Here is a 15,352-nt window from a genome sequence, read left to right on the forward strand (position 1 = left end):
TTTTTTTTTTTTTTTTAGGTTTTTTTCTAATGTTTAGTTTGAATAAATGTTATCAAATATTCCAATATTTCCATTAAAGTCCCTCTCCAACTATATTATAATCTATTTTTTTTCAAATTCCAGTGGTCGCTTAATTTTAATGTCATTTTTAGCCAAAATTATTTTTAAAAAAGTGTCGTTTTTAAGACATTGTTTCTACAGAGTGGCAGGAATTAATCAGAAATTCATTTGGTTGTTGGCCCCGAAGTAACCCAAATCCCATCATCCCTTTGTTTACACTATTTCCTGCTAGCTTACATCTCTCTCACAACTCCAAGCTAATATTAGCATATCAAAAAAAAAAAAAAAAAAAAGAAAATGGCGAGCAATATCAAAATTATCCAGCCGGACAAATTGGAGCCAGATACTTACTGAGATGGAGAAAATGGGTCACAAACCCAAGCTTTCATACATTTTTATCTGCTCCTAATTCGTCATGATTTAAATCAACAAATTCTCTGAAACTCAGTTTTAATCTTAAATTCTTTACACATGTCCTCCATTATGAGCAAAATGCAACAATAGCATGTTAAAAAGAGCAAAAACATGTTAGTGGAGGGCTTAAGGTAGCAGGAGTGTGTAAGCAGAGCAACGGGGAGGGGAAGGGGAGGTGGGGTTGCTCCGTGCCAACAACTCAGAGGGGAATTTCTAATGAATTCCTGCCGCTCTGCAGAAACTATGTCCTAGAAAGCAGAAAACAATCCTTTTTTTGGCTAAAAATGGCATCATCATAATTAAAAGCCCACTAGGAATATTTTTAGAATAAATTTAACTTTGATGGGAGTGGGTCTTTAAAGACTTAATAAATGCTCGTCTGCAGGAGAATTCGGCACAAAATTGACAAAAAAAAAAACACAAAACATTTTAAGGACTATTTTCCTTTGTTTAACTTTTTCAGCTTTACAGCTTATTTAGAAATGTAGCTCCTTTGAAGTGAAATGCTGCTCGTGCTCTCACCTGAACGCCCACTTCCTAACACACAAGAATCCTCCCATATTCTGCACTTTCTATTGAGCTGCTTTCTCAGCAGTTTGGAAGAAAATCCAAACAGATATTATAAACATTTTGCAGGTTTTCTCATCTCTCGTCTAAAAAGGGCCAAAAAGATGAGACCAAAAGACTCGACACAGATCGCTCAAAAAGGTGGGGAGCATTTCAATTCATTTATATTGATCTTTTGTTTTTGTCCGTTTGGAATTATTCCTGGAAGCTTCATTCCAGCCGTTTCTGAGAAGGTTACATCCACTGAAGATGAATGTTTTTAATCACAAAGCTGATGTCGGCCTTGCTTACTTCCTCTATTTTCTCACGCATTGATTTTTCCAGCTAAAGCTGTCTCTCTCTTTCTTTAATGTGCGCTTGATGCTTCGTGCTCTCCGTCTCCGTGGCGATCCATCACCCCGAAGGAGCAGTAAAACTTTCCCCCTTCTTGATTCTGTCTGTCTGCCTCCACCCGGGGCCAGTTGCAGGGGTGGAGCTGCACAGTGAGACGGATCAATGTGACCTTGAAAGCGGCATAAGATATCTGTCAGCCCCCCTCCCCGACTCCTCTGTACTTCCATGCCTCGCTGAGCCCTCGTCTTCCCTCCTTTCTCCATCTGTTTCTTTGATGTTTGCTCTCGCTGCATCCCAGTTTCCCTGCATGATCTACACGACGGCACTTTCCTCACACTGATGGCTTTCTTCCGATCCCTCATTTGACTGAAGGGTTATTAAGCCACAGCTGAGAACATTAAAAAAAACTCTAGAAAAGCACAGAGCAGTAATAATGTAAATGTTTTAATGTCCTTAGATAAGCTTGATTCCTAAGATAGTTCCATTAAAAACAAATCAGATCCATTAAACATAGTTTGCACATCTGTGTATAATAATGTAAAAACAAGCTAATTATTCAATCAGGTTTTTTTTTTTTGTGTATACACTTTTTAAAATAATCTTCATCAATCTAAATTGGTCACCTACCCAAAAAACAAACAAACAAAAAATTCTAACTGTAAAGCATGGTGGTGTGAGTATTATGCGACAGAAATATTTGTAGCTTCAGGGATTTATGACGATAATCTTTTTCAAAGCATATAAGATTGACCGAAGTGGGACTTTAAACTAAGAGTTTTCATTACACTTACTCTGTCATTTGTATTTTTTTGTTTGTTTGAGAAAGTAAAGGGAGTTAGGAAAATAAATCTATTAAAATCGGAAATTTAAACTTGCAGTGAGATTTTTAATTTAGGCCAAATCACCCAGCCTTGGAGGACTGTTTCTAATCTTGGAAAAAATTGTCTTTAAACCTTTATTGAAAGGTCAAAATAATTGTAAAGGGAAAAAATGAGAGTTGTTTTAGACTCCAACCAAGACAAGACAGTCTTTCTTTTTGGATGTTTCTATAGAATGACTTCTATGTCAAGACTGTAAACCTATAAAAGTGAGAATATGTTTTTCTCTTTTTGCAGTCTGTGAAATCAGTTGAATCTTCATCCTCTGTAAAAGTGAAACTGCAAAATCAGATGCTAACTTCAGCCTAGGCTGACTTTTAAAGTGTGACAGATATTTAAAAATGTCACTAAAACTTTATTTTTCAAATTTGAGCAACTTTATTAGCAGCATTATTATTATAGTGTGTGGGAACAAGCGGGACAAAAAGTCCATATTTGGAGTAAAGACTCTTGTTTTTTGTTTGTTAAATGCAGATGTATTTTATTTTGAAACCAAGTGCTCTTCTTGTGTTTCCTCTCTGGTTCTTTTCTGTGAAAAGAAACATTCCAAATATTTTTTTTTCTGTTGGTAACTTTGCTAGTTTGGGGGAGCATGAAATCTAGCAAATTGACCTGCGTCAAGAGTGAGAGGCATGTGGTGGAGAAACCAGCTGTTTTTCAAAATAAAACTTCCCTCAGAATCAGATTATGAATAAAGCATTTTGTTTTTGTTTTGTATTTTTCTGTGACCATTAGTTCCACAGATCAGTACCGGTCCATGACCCAAGAGTTGCGTCTTACCTCCTCCACCAGCTGCAGCATGCGGCGAGTGCTCTCCAGTGACTGCAAGGAAATGAAAACGTCTATTAGTGTGATGCTCAAACGACAGGAAACAGCTCTAAGCAGAGAATATGAGGATTCATCAGGTGTAAATGCCACATTTGACTGAAAAAGTTCAAGTTATTGACTAGTGGATCTCTGTCTGGTGATCTGGGAGGAATCAAACGGATGGCGAGTTTCTTTTTTAACTTGTTTGGCTCTCATCGAGAGCGCCGCAGAACTGCAGATAAAAATAACTTTACTTTTGTTATAAAAGCAGTCTTTGATCCCTCCCCTCTCTGACTGGAGGACGCCTATTATTAGCCCGTGCACCGATACATATGCAAGCGCATGTTCCAGTTCTCCTTCTGAGACGGCTCAGAACAACAGCAGGCTGGGAAATATTGCCCGTTACTTTGTCATGTGACGTCAGTGTTTAGAATAACGTAAACAGAAGAATAGACCCTCTTTCAAGCAGCTGCTTTATAAACATTTAAGTACATTTTTTCACTTTACCCAAATTTAAGTCTGATAACCAGAATTTATGCCTGATTTGGATTCCAAAGCTGTGCTGCTGCTGTCGCCATTTTGTGCCCAGCTGACTGATTTTGTGCCTGCATATGTGTGCACATCTGTGTTTAGCATTCCGCTCAGCTGTACCACTGTGAGTCATATGTGGAGCTGGAGGCGACTGGGTTTGTCCGCTGCTGGCCATGACAAAAACTTCCTTTCTGCAGAGCGTGTGTGCACATGGACACATGAATTTGCAGCATTTGGCTGCATGAGGAACACAGAGGTTTCGCTTTGAGTCGTGCATGCTCGTTTCTGGGCGTCGCTCTCACCTCGTCGGCCAGCTGGTCAGCCCGCTGCTGCATGTCTGACAGCTCATTGCGCATGTCTGCGTCATCTGCCATGGCTGCTGGATGTGGGGGGTGGAGAAGGTCTCCAACAGGGAAGAGAAGATCCTAATGGGAGTCAGGGGTTACCTGGAAGCACAAAAACACTGGATTTAGAAACCAGATGGAAACAGTTTGGAGCCATTTGGGCACAAAAACAAGAAGACATTTATTTTGAAAAGCACATAAAGGATGTAAATTGAGGTGAGAAGGAAGTGGTGTTTGCGGTAAACTGCTAGCATCAGACGGGACGCGGGATTTTGAAGGATTAGCCCCGAGGAGACACGATGGTGGAGCATTGCTGAACACAAGATTACCCGGAACGAGTCCCAAAAGATGATCGTGAAACAACTTGATGTGTTCATGTTTGTCAACCTCTTAGTTTAACTTTCTTTAAGCTTTCGCTTTTCTGGCTAATCCCACTATGGTGTCATTCAAAGTAACCAGTAGGATTATCGTGGATTACAGATTAAATGTGAATGGAGACACTCACCAAAACAAGCATCGGATCTAGCCATGGAAATCGCCAATTGTAGATCTGCAGATTGTTTTGTAGGATAAATTCAAATGGACTAGATTAAATTTAGACATTATTATCTCTCAAATTAAGATTATTCTACTGAAAAGTAGATTTAACTGCCATCATTCTTTCATACATCTCTATCTTTGCTTTTTCCTATTTTTTTCATCTGCTCTTCACTCATGTGCATCTAATCTTAAGATTTTTTACTGCAAAAACATTAAAGCACATCTATCTCTGAAATCCATAAAATTCTCATAAAACATGGTCACTTCATCTCTGCACATGCTCAGTTCATCACGGCGCTTCATCAGAATTCCAGCGCATGCACACTCTTTATGCTTCTCTCCTTTTCCTCTCCTTCCTGCATCGCTTCACGTCGGCCATGTTGGCTTACATAACCCCCTCGAGTGGTCAGCAGATCTGAGAGCTGGATGTCTGAATCGAGTCAAAGAATATATATAAAACGCCCTCCGAATGAGTCGCTGGGAAAAGAACTGTCTGTAGTTACACAACCCAACGCAGATATCGGGTATTAACAGAAAAAGGGGAATATTTCATTTATGTGTCAATGAAAAGGAAACATTGAGAATGGTAATTTTCATTTAAACCAGATAGAAGATAAAAGAGAAATCTTAGTTTGATAGCTGAAGTTTAAAAGAAACACAATTTGACAAACAGGTTGTTATTTAGAAAAATGTTTGGATTTTTTTTTTCAGGTTTACCCTGACTAATGATGAAGAGCTCAGAGACGGATTTATGCTTTTTTATCCATAAAATGCTTCTAGACAGAGTAAATGCTGACCGACCATTAGAAATACTGAATCAAATATTAATTTAAACAGTTTTTAAGTGGTTGTTTTAAGCCTTTGTCAATAATCAAACTAATATTGACTAAAATTACAGTAAAGCTTTTTTTGGGGGGGGGGTAGCTGTATGTTTTGTTTTTCTTACATTTTAATTAAAAAACGGTTATGTTTTAATTAAATGCCTACCTTAATTGAATGTTTTCATGTAATAAAAGCTAAATTTTCGTGATCAAAAACACAAAAGGTTAACGTTACAAACCTAAATCTAGCAAACAAGAAAAGACTAAAGAAATGATAAAAAGGAAGTTCAGAGATAGTTTTTAAAGTACAAGTGAAGGACAGATTTCAGAACTTTTCACTTTAAAAAGCGTCATGTTTTTAAAATGAAAAAAGCTTCAAGTAAATTGTGCCCAATCAATTTATTTAAATATATCAGCTGTCTCATCATACTTTTATTTTGTTTTCAACACTTTTTTTCAAATTTGCATCCCTCCATTTTTAAAGCTAATTTTGGGATGCAGGATAAAAAGGTGCATTTATTTTCATCTTATTTTATCCAATTTCATCTCACATACATTTATTGTATTTCATAATCTCATTTTATTGTGTTTCATCTCATTTTTTGTAATCTGACCTCATATAATTATTTTAATTTATTTTATGTCCTTTTATTTTATCTCATCTCACATTTATTTTGTTTTAATCACTTTTTTCTAAACTTTGTGTTGCATCCCTGCATTTTTAAAACTCATTTTGAGATGAAAAAAAGATACTTTATTTTTATCTTATCCAATCTAGTTTTATTTTACATAATTTCATACAATACAATTTCATATAATGTGATCTAATCTTATTTTATCTTAAATAATTTTATCTCATGGTATATAATCTAAATGAATCTTATTTTATCTCATTATCACAGCTGTACTTAAGAAACTTCATCTTTTTTTTAATTTAGAGACTAGAATGACAGGTGAGTGGGGTCTTTTGAATGACAGGTAACTTGTTGAATCTTAAAGGTTCAGGGATTCTACATCCTGTCATGAAGGGAATGGTCATGAAGATGAAAATATTGACCCCTCTAAAGCAAACCTCCATTACTTTAGGAAACATGAGCAGACAAACAAGGAAATAGAGATTCATTTTCCAAAATGTAAAAGAAAAGGTTAAAAAAGTTTAATTGTGCTTCTAGAGAACTCAAACTGTTTGTCCAATGCTGTTTATCCGAGAGCATGTGTAGTGCTTTATCCTCACTCAAGCTAAAGGTTAAAGTGACTTTAGTTGTCACAACACAGTAATCTGCATTTACGCCCCCTGAGGGAGTCACAGTCACGCTTATGGTTGAGCTTTTCCTGCTCTTTTTGCAGTGTAAACGCTGTACGCAGGTAAACAGCAGTACAGATGAAGGGGATGGCTGAGGAGCGAGTGGCGTGGAAGATGGACCATTGAAGCATGGCAGATGTATGACGGACATAATAACATTTCTGAATAACACCTGCTGCACAGCTGGCTCCAAACTTCCATGTTCGGTTCGGGGAATACGCAGAGAACCAACAGCTTTCACATCCATCTCATGCATTGACCAGAGAGCACGGTGATCCACCTTTGTGTGGCCGCCGCTCAGGGTCGACACCCACCCACACGTCCTTTACCCCCCAGGTTCTGTCACCCTGTCACCGGGTATTACCTTCCTGGTGACATTTATGGCGGCAAAAGGTAAGTGGCCTGACCCTCTAACCTGACGACAACAGGAGACAGTCAAGTCCAGGAAATGGAAAATCAAATCCATGCAGGCGGACACGACACAGCGAACACACAACCTTATCTCCACGCCGCTGCCTGTGAGGAAACACAGGCGTGCGCCCTCACTTTATTACTTCCATTTTGTTGCTGGGGTCAGGGTTCACTCGTTAGCAGCTTGATTGCATTTATGGATCAAAAGCAGACAAATGAAGCTGCAGACATCACAGGAGCTGCAGGTTTGGAAAGAACAACTTTGATAAAACATCCATGTGTGTAGGGTTTTTGACCATCCATCAATGTGCTTTCAAGGTCCAGAGATTCAGTGCAGTCTACACCAAAACAACACAATAACGACTTCATTTCTATTAAAAGTTCTCCTCTAATTTTACTTTTTTTCCTTTATTATTCCAAGTTAAGTCTCCAAATATGACCAACAAGAGCTTTTATAGCCATCAAATCTTTCTCCAACCCTCAGTAAGTCATCACTAAAGTGGGTATTTTTTTTTTTTTTACCAAACCAAGAAACAGAAGAATTTTGTACTGTGCTCAAACACAAATGGGTATTTTTGTGCTTTATTTTCTATGCCTAAGAAGCCTCTGCCAGGTTTTGTTGTTCCACTGGTAAAAATAGACGATAGATCCTTGTTTTAACAGTTGAAAGTGTGTCCTTGTGCGTCTCTGCTTTTCCTGTTCAAGCGTATGAGCAAACATGCGGCTGCCATTTTGTCTGCTCCCCACTAACAGTTTTTAATTCTTCATTTCCATCAAACGTTTGTCTACTTTGATGACACACCATGACTCATCGGGTCATAAAAGTACTTCAATAATGGTCAGACGTCACTCAAGACGGATGGACACAGTGGAGCGCCGCTTTCTGCTTCACCGCACAAACTCACCGCAGGATGATGTGTTCAGAGTCAGAGGGAGAGGAAGCCTGTGTCCAGGCGTCAGTAAGTGGATTTAAAGGTCATCTGCATCCCTGACACGTCAGAACTTTGGCTGCTAGTTTAGCAGAAAAGTTTTCTGTCAAAAATTGTCAATTATCGGCCCATTTTACCAGCCTCAACAGCCATTTTTGTTAATCCTCATGTAGTTTAACTGCAACAGTCCCACTCCGGTCATCTTTTGATCTATTTTCAAACCATTCCCACGGGTCTTTTGAATACGATTTTGCGTTTCTTAGCCATAATTAAAAAAAAACCTGTCATTTCTAGGACATAGTTCCTGCAGAGCGGCAGAAGTTCATCAGAAATTCACCCCCTTTGCTTCACTGTTTTCCCTCTCTCCTGCTTGCCCTCACACCTCCAACCTAACATTACCGGTGCAACAAAAAGGGCGAGCAATGTTGGAGCTACCCAAATTATGAATGGGTAATGAATTGATACTCAGAATATTCCTCCATCATCAGGAAAATTCAACAAGAAAATGTTAAAAGCATAATTTTTGAGTGGTTCATAAAATATAGATCCTAAATTAAAATCTTTTTCTGTATGGATTTCTGTCTCACTCATGTTCATTCTTTCTTAGATCATTTTTAGCTTATTGGGAGTTTAGCATCTGTTTCTGCAAAGGTCGATTAGTGTTATGAAATCCCGCGGATGTTGATTTGGTGTTGAGGTTTTGGTCATTGCTAGTGTTCTGACACATTTTCCGGCTCATATTTTACTATAAGTAACAACTCCTGACAGACTTGGTGAAAGCAAAACAACCAGATCTTGGAGCAGCAAAACAAGCCCATATCATTGACAGTCCTCTGCCATGCCAGGCAATTCAAAACCTGAGTTATGCTTTGTCAGAAAACCTTTTCTCCTGACAGCTTTTAAAACCATACTGTAGACATCAGTCTTCTTCTAATTGTGCTGTTTTGGATATACTAACTGGTGTTAGAGAGTTTTTGAAGCATTAATTGGACCGATATGGAAGTAAATTAGCTACGTCCCGTTCAGATACCTCTGATGACATCAAAGAAACAAACTGCATAATCTGAGCTGAGCGTGAACTTGTCAACAGATGACATTTATCAGCATCAATCAGGGTGTACGTCTGAAATGCAGGACGACGAGGACAGGCTCTGTCAAAACAAGAGAGCCACGTTGAGGGAACCACAGACAGTGGAGTATCAAATGACTACGATATTAATGTGATACCCATATATGATATGTGTTGCAGGTTTCTGTAGAGCAGTCACAGTCCATTAGAAATTCATCTCTGAGTTGTGGCTGTTGGCGAGGAGTGAGCCTAGCCTCATTTCCCTTTGTTTACACTCTCTCCGCTAACTTACAGCCCCTCACACCAACAACCCAGCATTACCAGTGCAACAAAATGCCGAGCAATATTGGAGCAATCAAGCGGAGCCGAGCAGGGAGCTTGTAGCTCGTCATTTCTAAACTTCTTAAAATATGTTCACCATCTTCAGAAAAATGTCACAAGAACATGTTAAAGACACCAAAAACATAATTTTTCTGAAGAGTCTTTAAAGCCCTGAAAATCAGATGTAAATGAGAAGTAACTAAAGTCTGGGATTTCTGGGCTCATTCACTCTAAATTACGAGCAATAGTAGAAAGTTTTCAGGTCACTAAAGATTTTCTAGACTTTTTTTGACCAAATGCATAATCATAATACAAAAAAAAAAACTTAACAAGTGTGTTTGTAGCGCAAAATTTGAAAATGTTTCCAAATTAATTAAAAATCCCAGTAAATTCAGCTTTTTATAACTCAACCTTGGCTTCATCAAATACAAAAAGTGATGGAAAAGAAGGGGTAATGATCGCTTTACGCATGTATTTTTCATTCTAAATGCCAAATATTTGCCAATTTCCTTGTAAAAATTACTTTAAACAAACAACAAAATTCCCACCATCGCAGGAGTCTAAAGTTAACATGATACATAAAGAGAATTAATAACTGGCCTTCATTAACAGTGGAACTGCAGAAGAACATGCTAAGATTGAATGATCATGACGATCATTACATAAGGTTATCACAAGAATAGAATATGCTAGGACTGTAGATTTTGGAATTGTAGATTCAGACGCACTAGATAGTCCACTATTGCCCATTGTGTCATGTTAGCTGCTGTTATTTTTCCATGAAGTACTAAGTTCCACTAGAGAGGAGAGATTTTCACATATTTTTAAAATCCTTTACTTATTCGGCTTTTACCAACGTCACCATTCTCGTCTCACAACATGTGGCTGATCAGCGACAGGTAAGGTTTTGTAAAGGTCATCTGCTTCAGGGAGGATAAGCATTTTAAAAAGTTCTAAAGTCAGGGTGTATTCAAAGTGGACACATTTGGTTCGCTTAAAATGAACTAGTTTGTTTCCACCGATAATTTTGAATACATTTTTGATCTGAATGCACCCAACTGTATCGTGGTCCATGAACTGCTCTCTGACCATCTTTTGAGGTGGTCTAAATCTGATTTCAATCAAACTGAGCTCCAGATCGCTCTGAGTTTCCTCAGTTTGAATAGGCTTTGGGCTCAGAGTGGAACAACTGAATCTAAACAGGCACCGCAGCCGGGCATTACGGTATGTAAAGACAAAAGATGCAACAGCAACTCATTTAAATGCTACTCACACTGTTTTCTGACAATCTATATGTCATAAACACTTATCAGTGTACCTCCGTATCCATTGCCTCTTCAGTAACCGCCTTGCACATGCCTCTGCCTTACCAGAGCAGCAAAAGTAAGTGTTGAATCTGACTTTTTTTTGTCCGTGAAAATTGGTCGGAGAAATATAAAGTTTGGGTAAGTGAATTATATTGACAAGGACTGCAAAGCGCAGGACTTCCATTATTATTTCTTTTGTTGCTTTGCCACGCCCTCGTAAAAGCATGTGACTGAGGAGATCTTGAGTCATGTGGTTTCGTTTACAATCTTTGGTCCGGAACAGAAGTGAGCGGTATACGTCTGCCTGAATACTGACCAAATGCAAGGTTCAGGACTCGACCCGGATCAAACTAAATGGAATTTTTGCACTCCATTATCTGCAAACTTTTCATTAACCATGACATTAAATCCTAATATTATTTTAATGACGTCAGTTCTCTGAGTCTCAACCGGAAGAAACGTCCCACCTGGATGGGGGCGTCTTTAAAACAGATGGACGTTGGGGCTAGATTGCCAAATCTACACCCACTGGGTGGGTGAAGACCCTGCGCTGTATCTATGTGGAGAAATCCTAACATTCAAATAGAATCCGCATCACAGAAGCCTCCCAGGCATGTTACACAACCGATATGCAAATTCTGTGGGACGTATTGTATCCTTGCCCTGGGAGGTTTGCTAAGCGGTGCTGCGGAGAAGACGATAAAGTCCCGTACTGATGTGCTGGTTACTTGTTACATATATGGTCACAAACCCTGCATGCTGCTCTAGAAGCCACAGAAACAGCAAAGGATAAGCTTCTTGAGACTTTAGTGAACACTGCTCATATTTTTGTCCAGTCGTTTGGGCAGTGCTGCTTTTTTTGTTGTTTTTTGACTCCTCTGCCACTGCAGACGACGGCTTGGCTGCTGGAGGGCTGTGAAGATACGACTCTTGACAAGCAAAACATGACAGACTGTGCTGCTCCTGGGTTTATGTTGGCAGTAAAGCTGAGAGGAAAAAAAAAAGAGGGTTGGATCCCGGCTGGTGCAGGCAAACACATGACCAGCTTTGTTTTAAAATGAGATGTTAATTTACTGCAAAATGATTACAATACCAGGGTAGTAAGATGTAGAAGCTGGTGGAAAAAAACACTAAAACATTAGATGGAATACTAACGTTGGAGCTTGGAACTACTACAAGCCGTTTTGGTCTATTTATCCTTTTATTGCAGAAACCTGGACGTTTATGGAAGATGTTCAGCAAGAGATGCTTAAATTGACAGATTCATATCATGAAAATGAAAACCTGTAAAAGAAGAACAGCAGCATAGGTGTTTAAAACTCCAAACTTATGATTCTGCAAAAAATATTCCCCACTTTTTTCTGAAAAATTTGTTTAAACCTTTCAGTTTCTTAATTTTCACAGTTGATCTGAAAGTGTTTTTTTGTTTTTCTTATTATCTTACTACTTACTAAATTCTTGAATTTTTATTTTTGCTTTTTATTTATTTATTTGTTCAAATATACCTATTAAAACAGATATTTTTCTTTCTAACTTGTCCTTTCCAGCAGCTGAGCAGACTGATACAAGCTTAAGTCCTCTTGTGTTGAATAGATTTTACTGTTACAATAGAGAGTAATGAATCTTTGAACACCCGAGGAGTACATTTGAATAAACCCCTTCTGTATTTAAGGCTGAACTTTATTCATATTAATTATGTTTGAAAACATTTCTTGAAACATTTTTGAGATCAAGATGAAACATAAATAAGCTTTAAAAGCCAGAAACAAAAGTCTGCTTTTATTTTTAATTATTAATGTATAAGTAGTTTAAAGTTGGATGGAAAGGGATCGACATGTCATTTTGTTTGGGAGAGTTTAAAATAATTTCCTAAAAAAACAAACAAACTTATATTTAGCAAAAATCATTTATAAACATCAATAATTATAGCTGATAAAATGCATTTTATTTTTCTAAAACGATTGAATACCCAATTTTAGCACTTAAAATAAAAAAATCAATAATCTCCAATTTGAATGATTGCTTTTAGAGAATCTTACTAATTCATCTTTAAATTTAAACTTTGCAAGGTCAAGCTAGACAGTAAGTTGTTCTTTAAGATAAAGAGGGAATCTAAAAATGTTTTTAATTGTTCTCCATTATTATCAAATACACATTTTAAATCAAATTTTGCTTTGGAAAAACACTACTTGGTTTATTTTCTTGCATTTACTCCCCAAAAACTGGATTAAATTGTATTTTTTTTAAAAGTCGAAACTATCCTGGCAATTATTCAAGTTTCAGAGCTGGTGGAAAATAAAAAAAATAAACAAAAAATACCTAAATGACCCTGCGTTAATTATTCTGAAGAGTCTATTATTTGACAGCAGATCAGCCGTCTGTTAGCGTCTCTGCTGTCTTGCATCGCAGTGTTTTTGTCTTGCAGTCACTTACATCAGACGAAAGCAGGAAGAAATCTGCAAGAAAACTAAAGCTCTTATGCACAAATGAAGTAAAACGGCTTTCTTCACCAAGTGCAAAACTGTGGTTTGTTTTACATCAAATAAAAAACTGCATTTGGCACAAGAGATTGCTGCTAAACATTTGCAAAAATGTGCTTATAAAAAGCAGATTGTTAACGTTCTCTTCCCCCAAACTGGCCTGCAGTTGGAGGGATTTAGTTGATTTTTTCTTGAAATGCATTTTGACATCAACCATTTCATGTTCTTTTGCTTTGTAAGTCTATTCGGAGGTAAATTCGGGAGAAAATTATGTTATAAACCTATATTGATTACTTATATTGATGTTTCAACTAGCTTTTATGACCATTGTTTAGCATCGTCGTGCGTTTAAATCATCTTTCTCTGACTGTTTTAATACATTTTAAGTTTGTTATTGGGCATTAGTAGTTCATCTGTTGCTTTTTAAAAAGGCATTTCAGCAATATGTAATCTATATAAATAAACATCAACCAAAAAAGGAGTTTATACAAATAAACTCCTCAATTGAAAAGATTCATAACCCTCGTTTGTAACTTTCCAACACCAAAAGATCTTTAGCTCTTATATGTTTGTTCAGCTGTTGGTCAGGACAAGTTTTAAAAAAGTTTTTTATGAAAAAAAAAAAAAAAACGACCACAAATAAAGCTTAGCCTGAAATACAAAAGGAGTTTGTGCAAATATACTCCTTAAGTGTTTATATATTGTGGCATTAATTTTTTTCCAACACAAGAGGCATTCAGCTTTTATCTGTTTGCTCAACTGTGAGATAGGACAAACAAACAAAAAACCTTTCTCAAATTATAAATAAAATTCAGCTTTAAATATAAAAGGAGTTTGCACAAATATACTACTTCTGTGTCAGAACATTCATAACCTCATTACAGTAAAATCTGTCCAACACAAGAGCTCTTTGATTCTTATCTGTTTGCTCAGCCGATGAATAGACAAGTTAAAAAGCATTTTGCTCAAAAATAATCACAAATAAAGCTTAACCTCAAATACAAATGGAGCTTATACAAAAGTACTACTCGTGTGTCAAAACACTCCCTTTGGTAACAGTAAAAACTGTCCAACACAAGAGCTCTTCAGGTCTTATTGGTTTGCAAAGCTGCTGAATAGAACATTAAAAAAAACTTTAACTCAAATATAACTATAAATAAAGCTTTACCTCGAATACAAAAGGAGTTTATACAAATACACCTCAATTATTTCAACATATTATTGTTTCTTTGAGCACTAACAGGCCCCAAATCTGCAATTAAAATGTTGCTGTAAAAATGTCCATATAGTAATCGTCTGGACAGAACATTTGACCCTCACATCCATTTGTAGAAATTCAAAATATGGCTAGAACTGGTTCTTAAACGTCCAACAACTATCATGTGTCAGTGGACTACAACCACGTGGCATCAGGATGATAAACTCTTGCTGAAGTGTCACTCTTTTTATCATCGAGGTAAAGCATTCTGGGAAAAACGGACAATTATCACAAGCAAAGGACGCAGTGCGCAGCAGCAGCAGCAGCAGCAGCAGCAGCAGCAGCAGCAGCAGTCGCTGGTTCCTCGTGTCAAAGTGTTGCTGTAAAACGAACAAAGGCCAGCTGATGTGTTAGAGAGTGGGTGTGGATGTGAGTCACCATTTATCTTTTAGAGCAGCCCCATAACTGTACGTGCTGACACCCCCCTCTCATCATCCTCCCTGCCAGCACCTCCACCCCCGCCTCCCCTTGACTCTCACTGCAGTTCAAAGCCTACAAACTCCACATTGTTGTGTGTGTAATCTAAACCTTTCATGTCAAAAATAAACCTGTCTTGACGTTGAAGTGAGGGTGTCGGGTGTTTGGGTTATAGTCCATGAGTGCGCCATGTGGCTGTGTAAAGAAATTCCAGCTGCGCCACAACACAATCTGCTGCATCATCACAGCTCAGGATACAATCCTCCCTCTGTTTGCACAATACAAGTCAGCACACATCATCACACTTCCGCTCCATGCACATTTCAAACGCATTTTTTCTCTCGCAACAAATCACTTGATTAGTTAGATAATAGGATGGGAATCAGAGGCACGTTCCTGCAGCAGAAACGCTCCACGCCGGTGCGCACTTCACTTGCGTCAGTGCGCGCCATGCCTGGCTGGCAGACAGCGCGCGCGGGGGGCTTTTGGCTGTTTTGGAAATGTCTGGATGGAAAGATGGATTGAGAGAAAAAAATAAATAAAAAAAGGTCGATGGGGATGA

General features: G+C 37.9%; 1 protein-coding gene across 2 annotated transcripts in view; it reads right to left on the bottom strand.

Annotated features, from left to right (window-relative positions):
* Positions 1 to 15,352, bottom strand: part of snap25a (synaptosome associated protein 25a) — a 30,356-nt gene that overhangs the window by 14,122 nt on the left and 882 nt on the right. For both annotated transcript variants that reach the window (XM_024291119.2, XM_036210608.1), the window contains exons 2-3: positions 3,893 to 4,036; positions 3,033 to 3,074 (exon numbers count right to left, since the gene is read on the bottom strand). In XM_024291119.2, the coding sequence (XP_024146887.1) occupies positions 3,033 to 3,074; positions 3,893 to 3,964 (114 nt within the window). In that variant the 5' untranslated portion in view covers positions 3,965 to 4,036. The remainder of the gene's footprint in view (positions 1 to 3,032; positions 3,075 to 3,892; positions 4,037 to 15,352) is intronic.

Source organism: Oryzias melastigma, linkage group LG24 (genome assembly GCF_002922805.2).
Source record: "Oryzias melastigma strain HK-1 linkage group LG24, ASM292280v2, whole genome shotgun sequence".
NCBI lineage: Eukaryota > Metazoa > Chordata > Actinopteri > Beloniformes > Adrianichthyidae > Oryzias > Oryzias melastigma.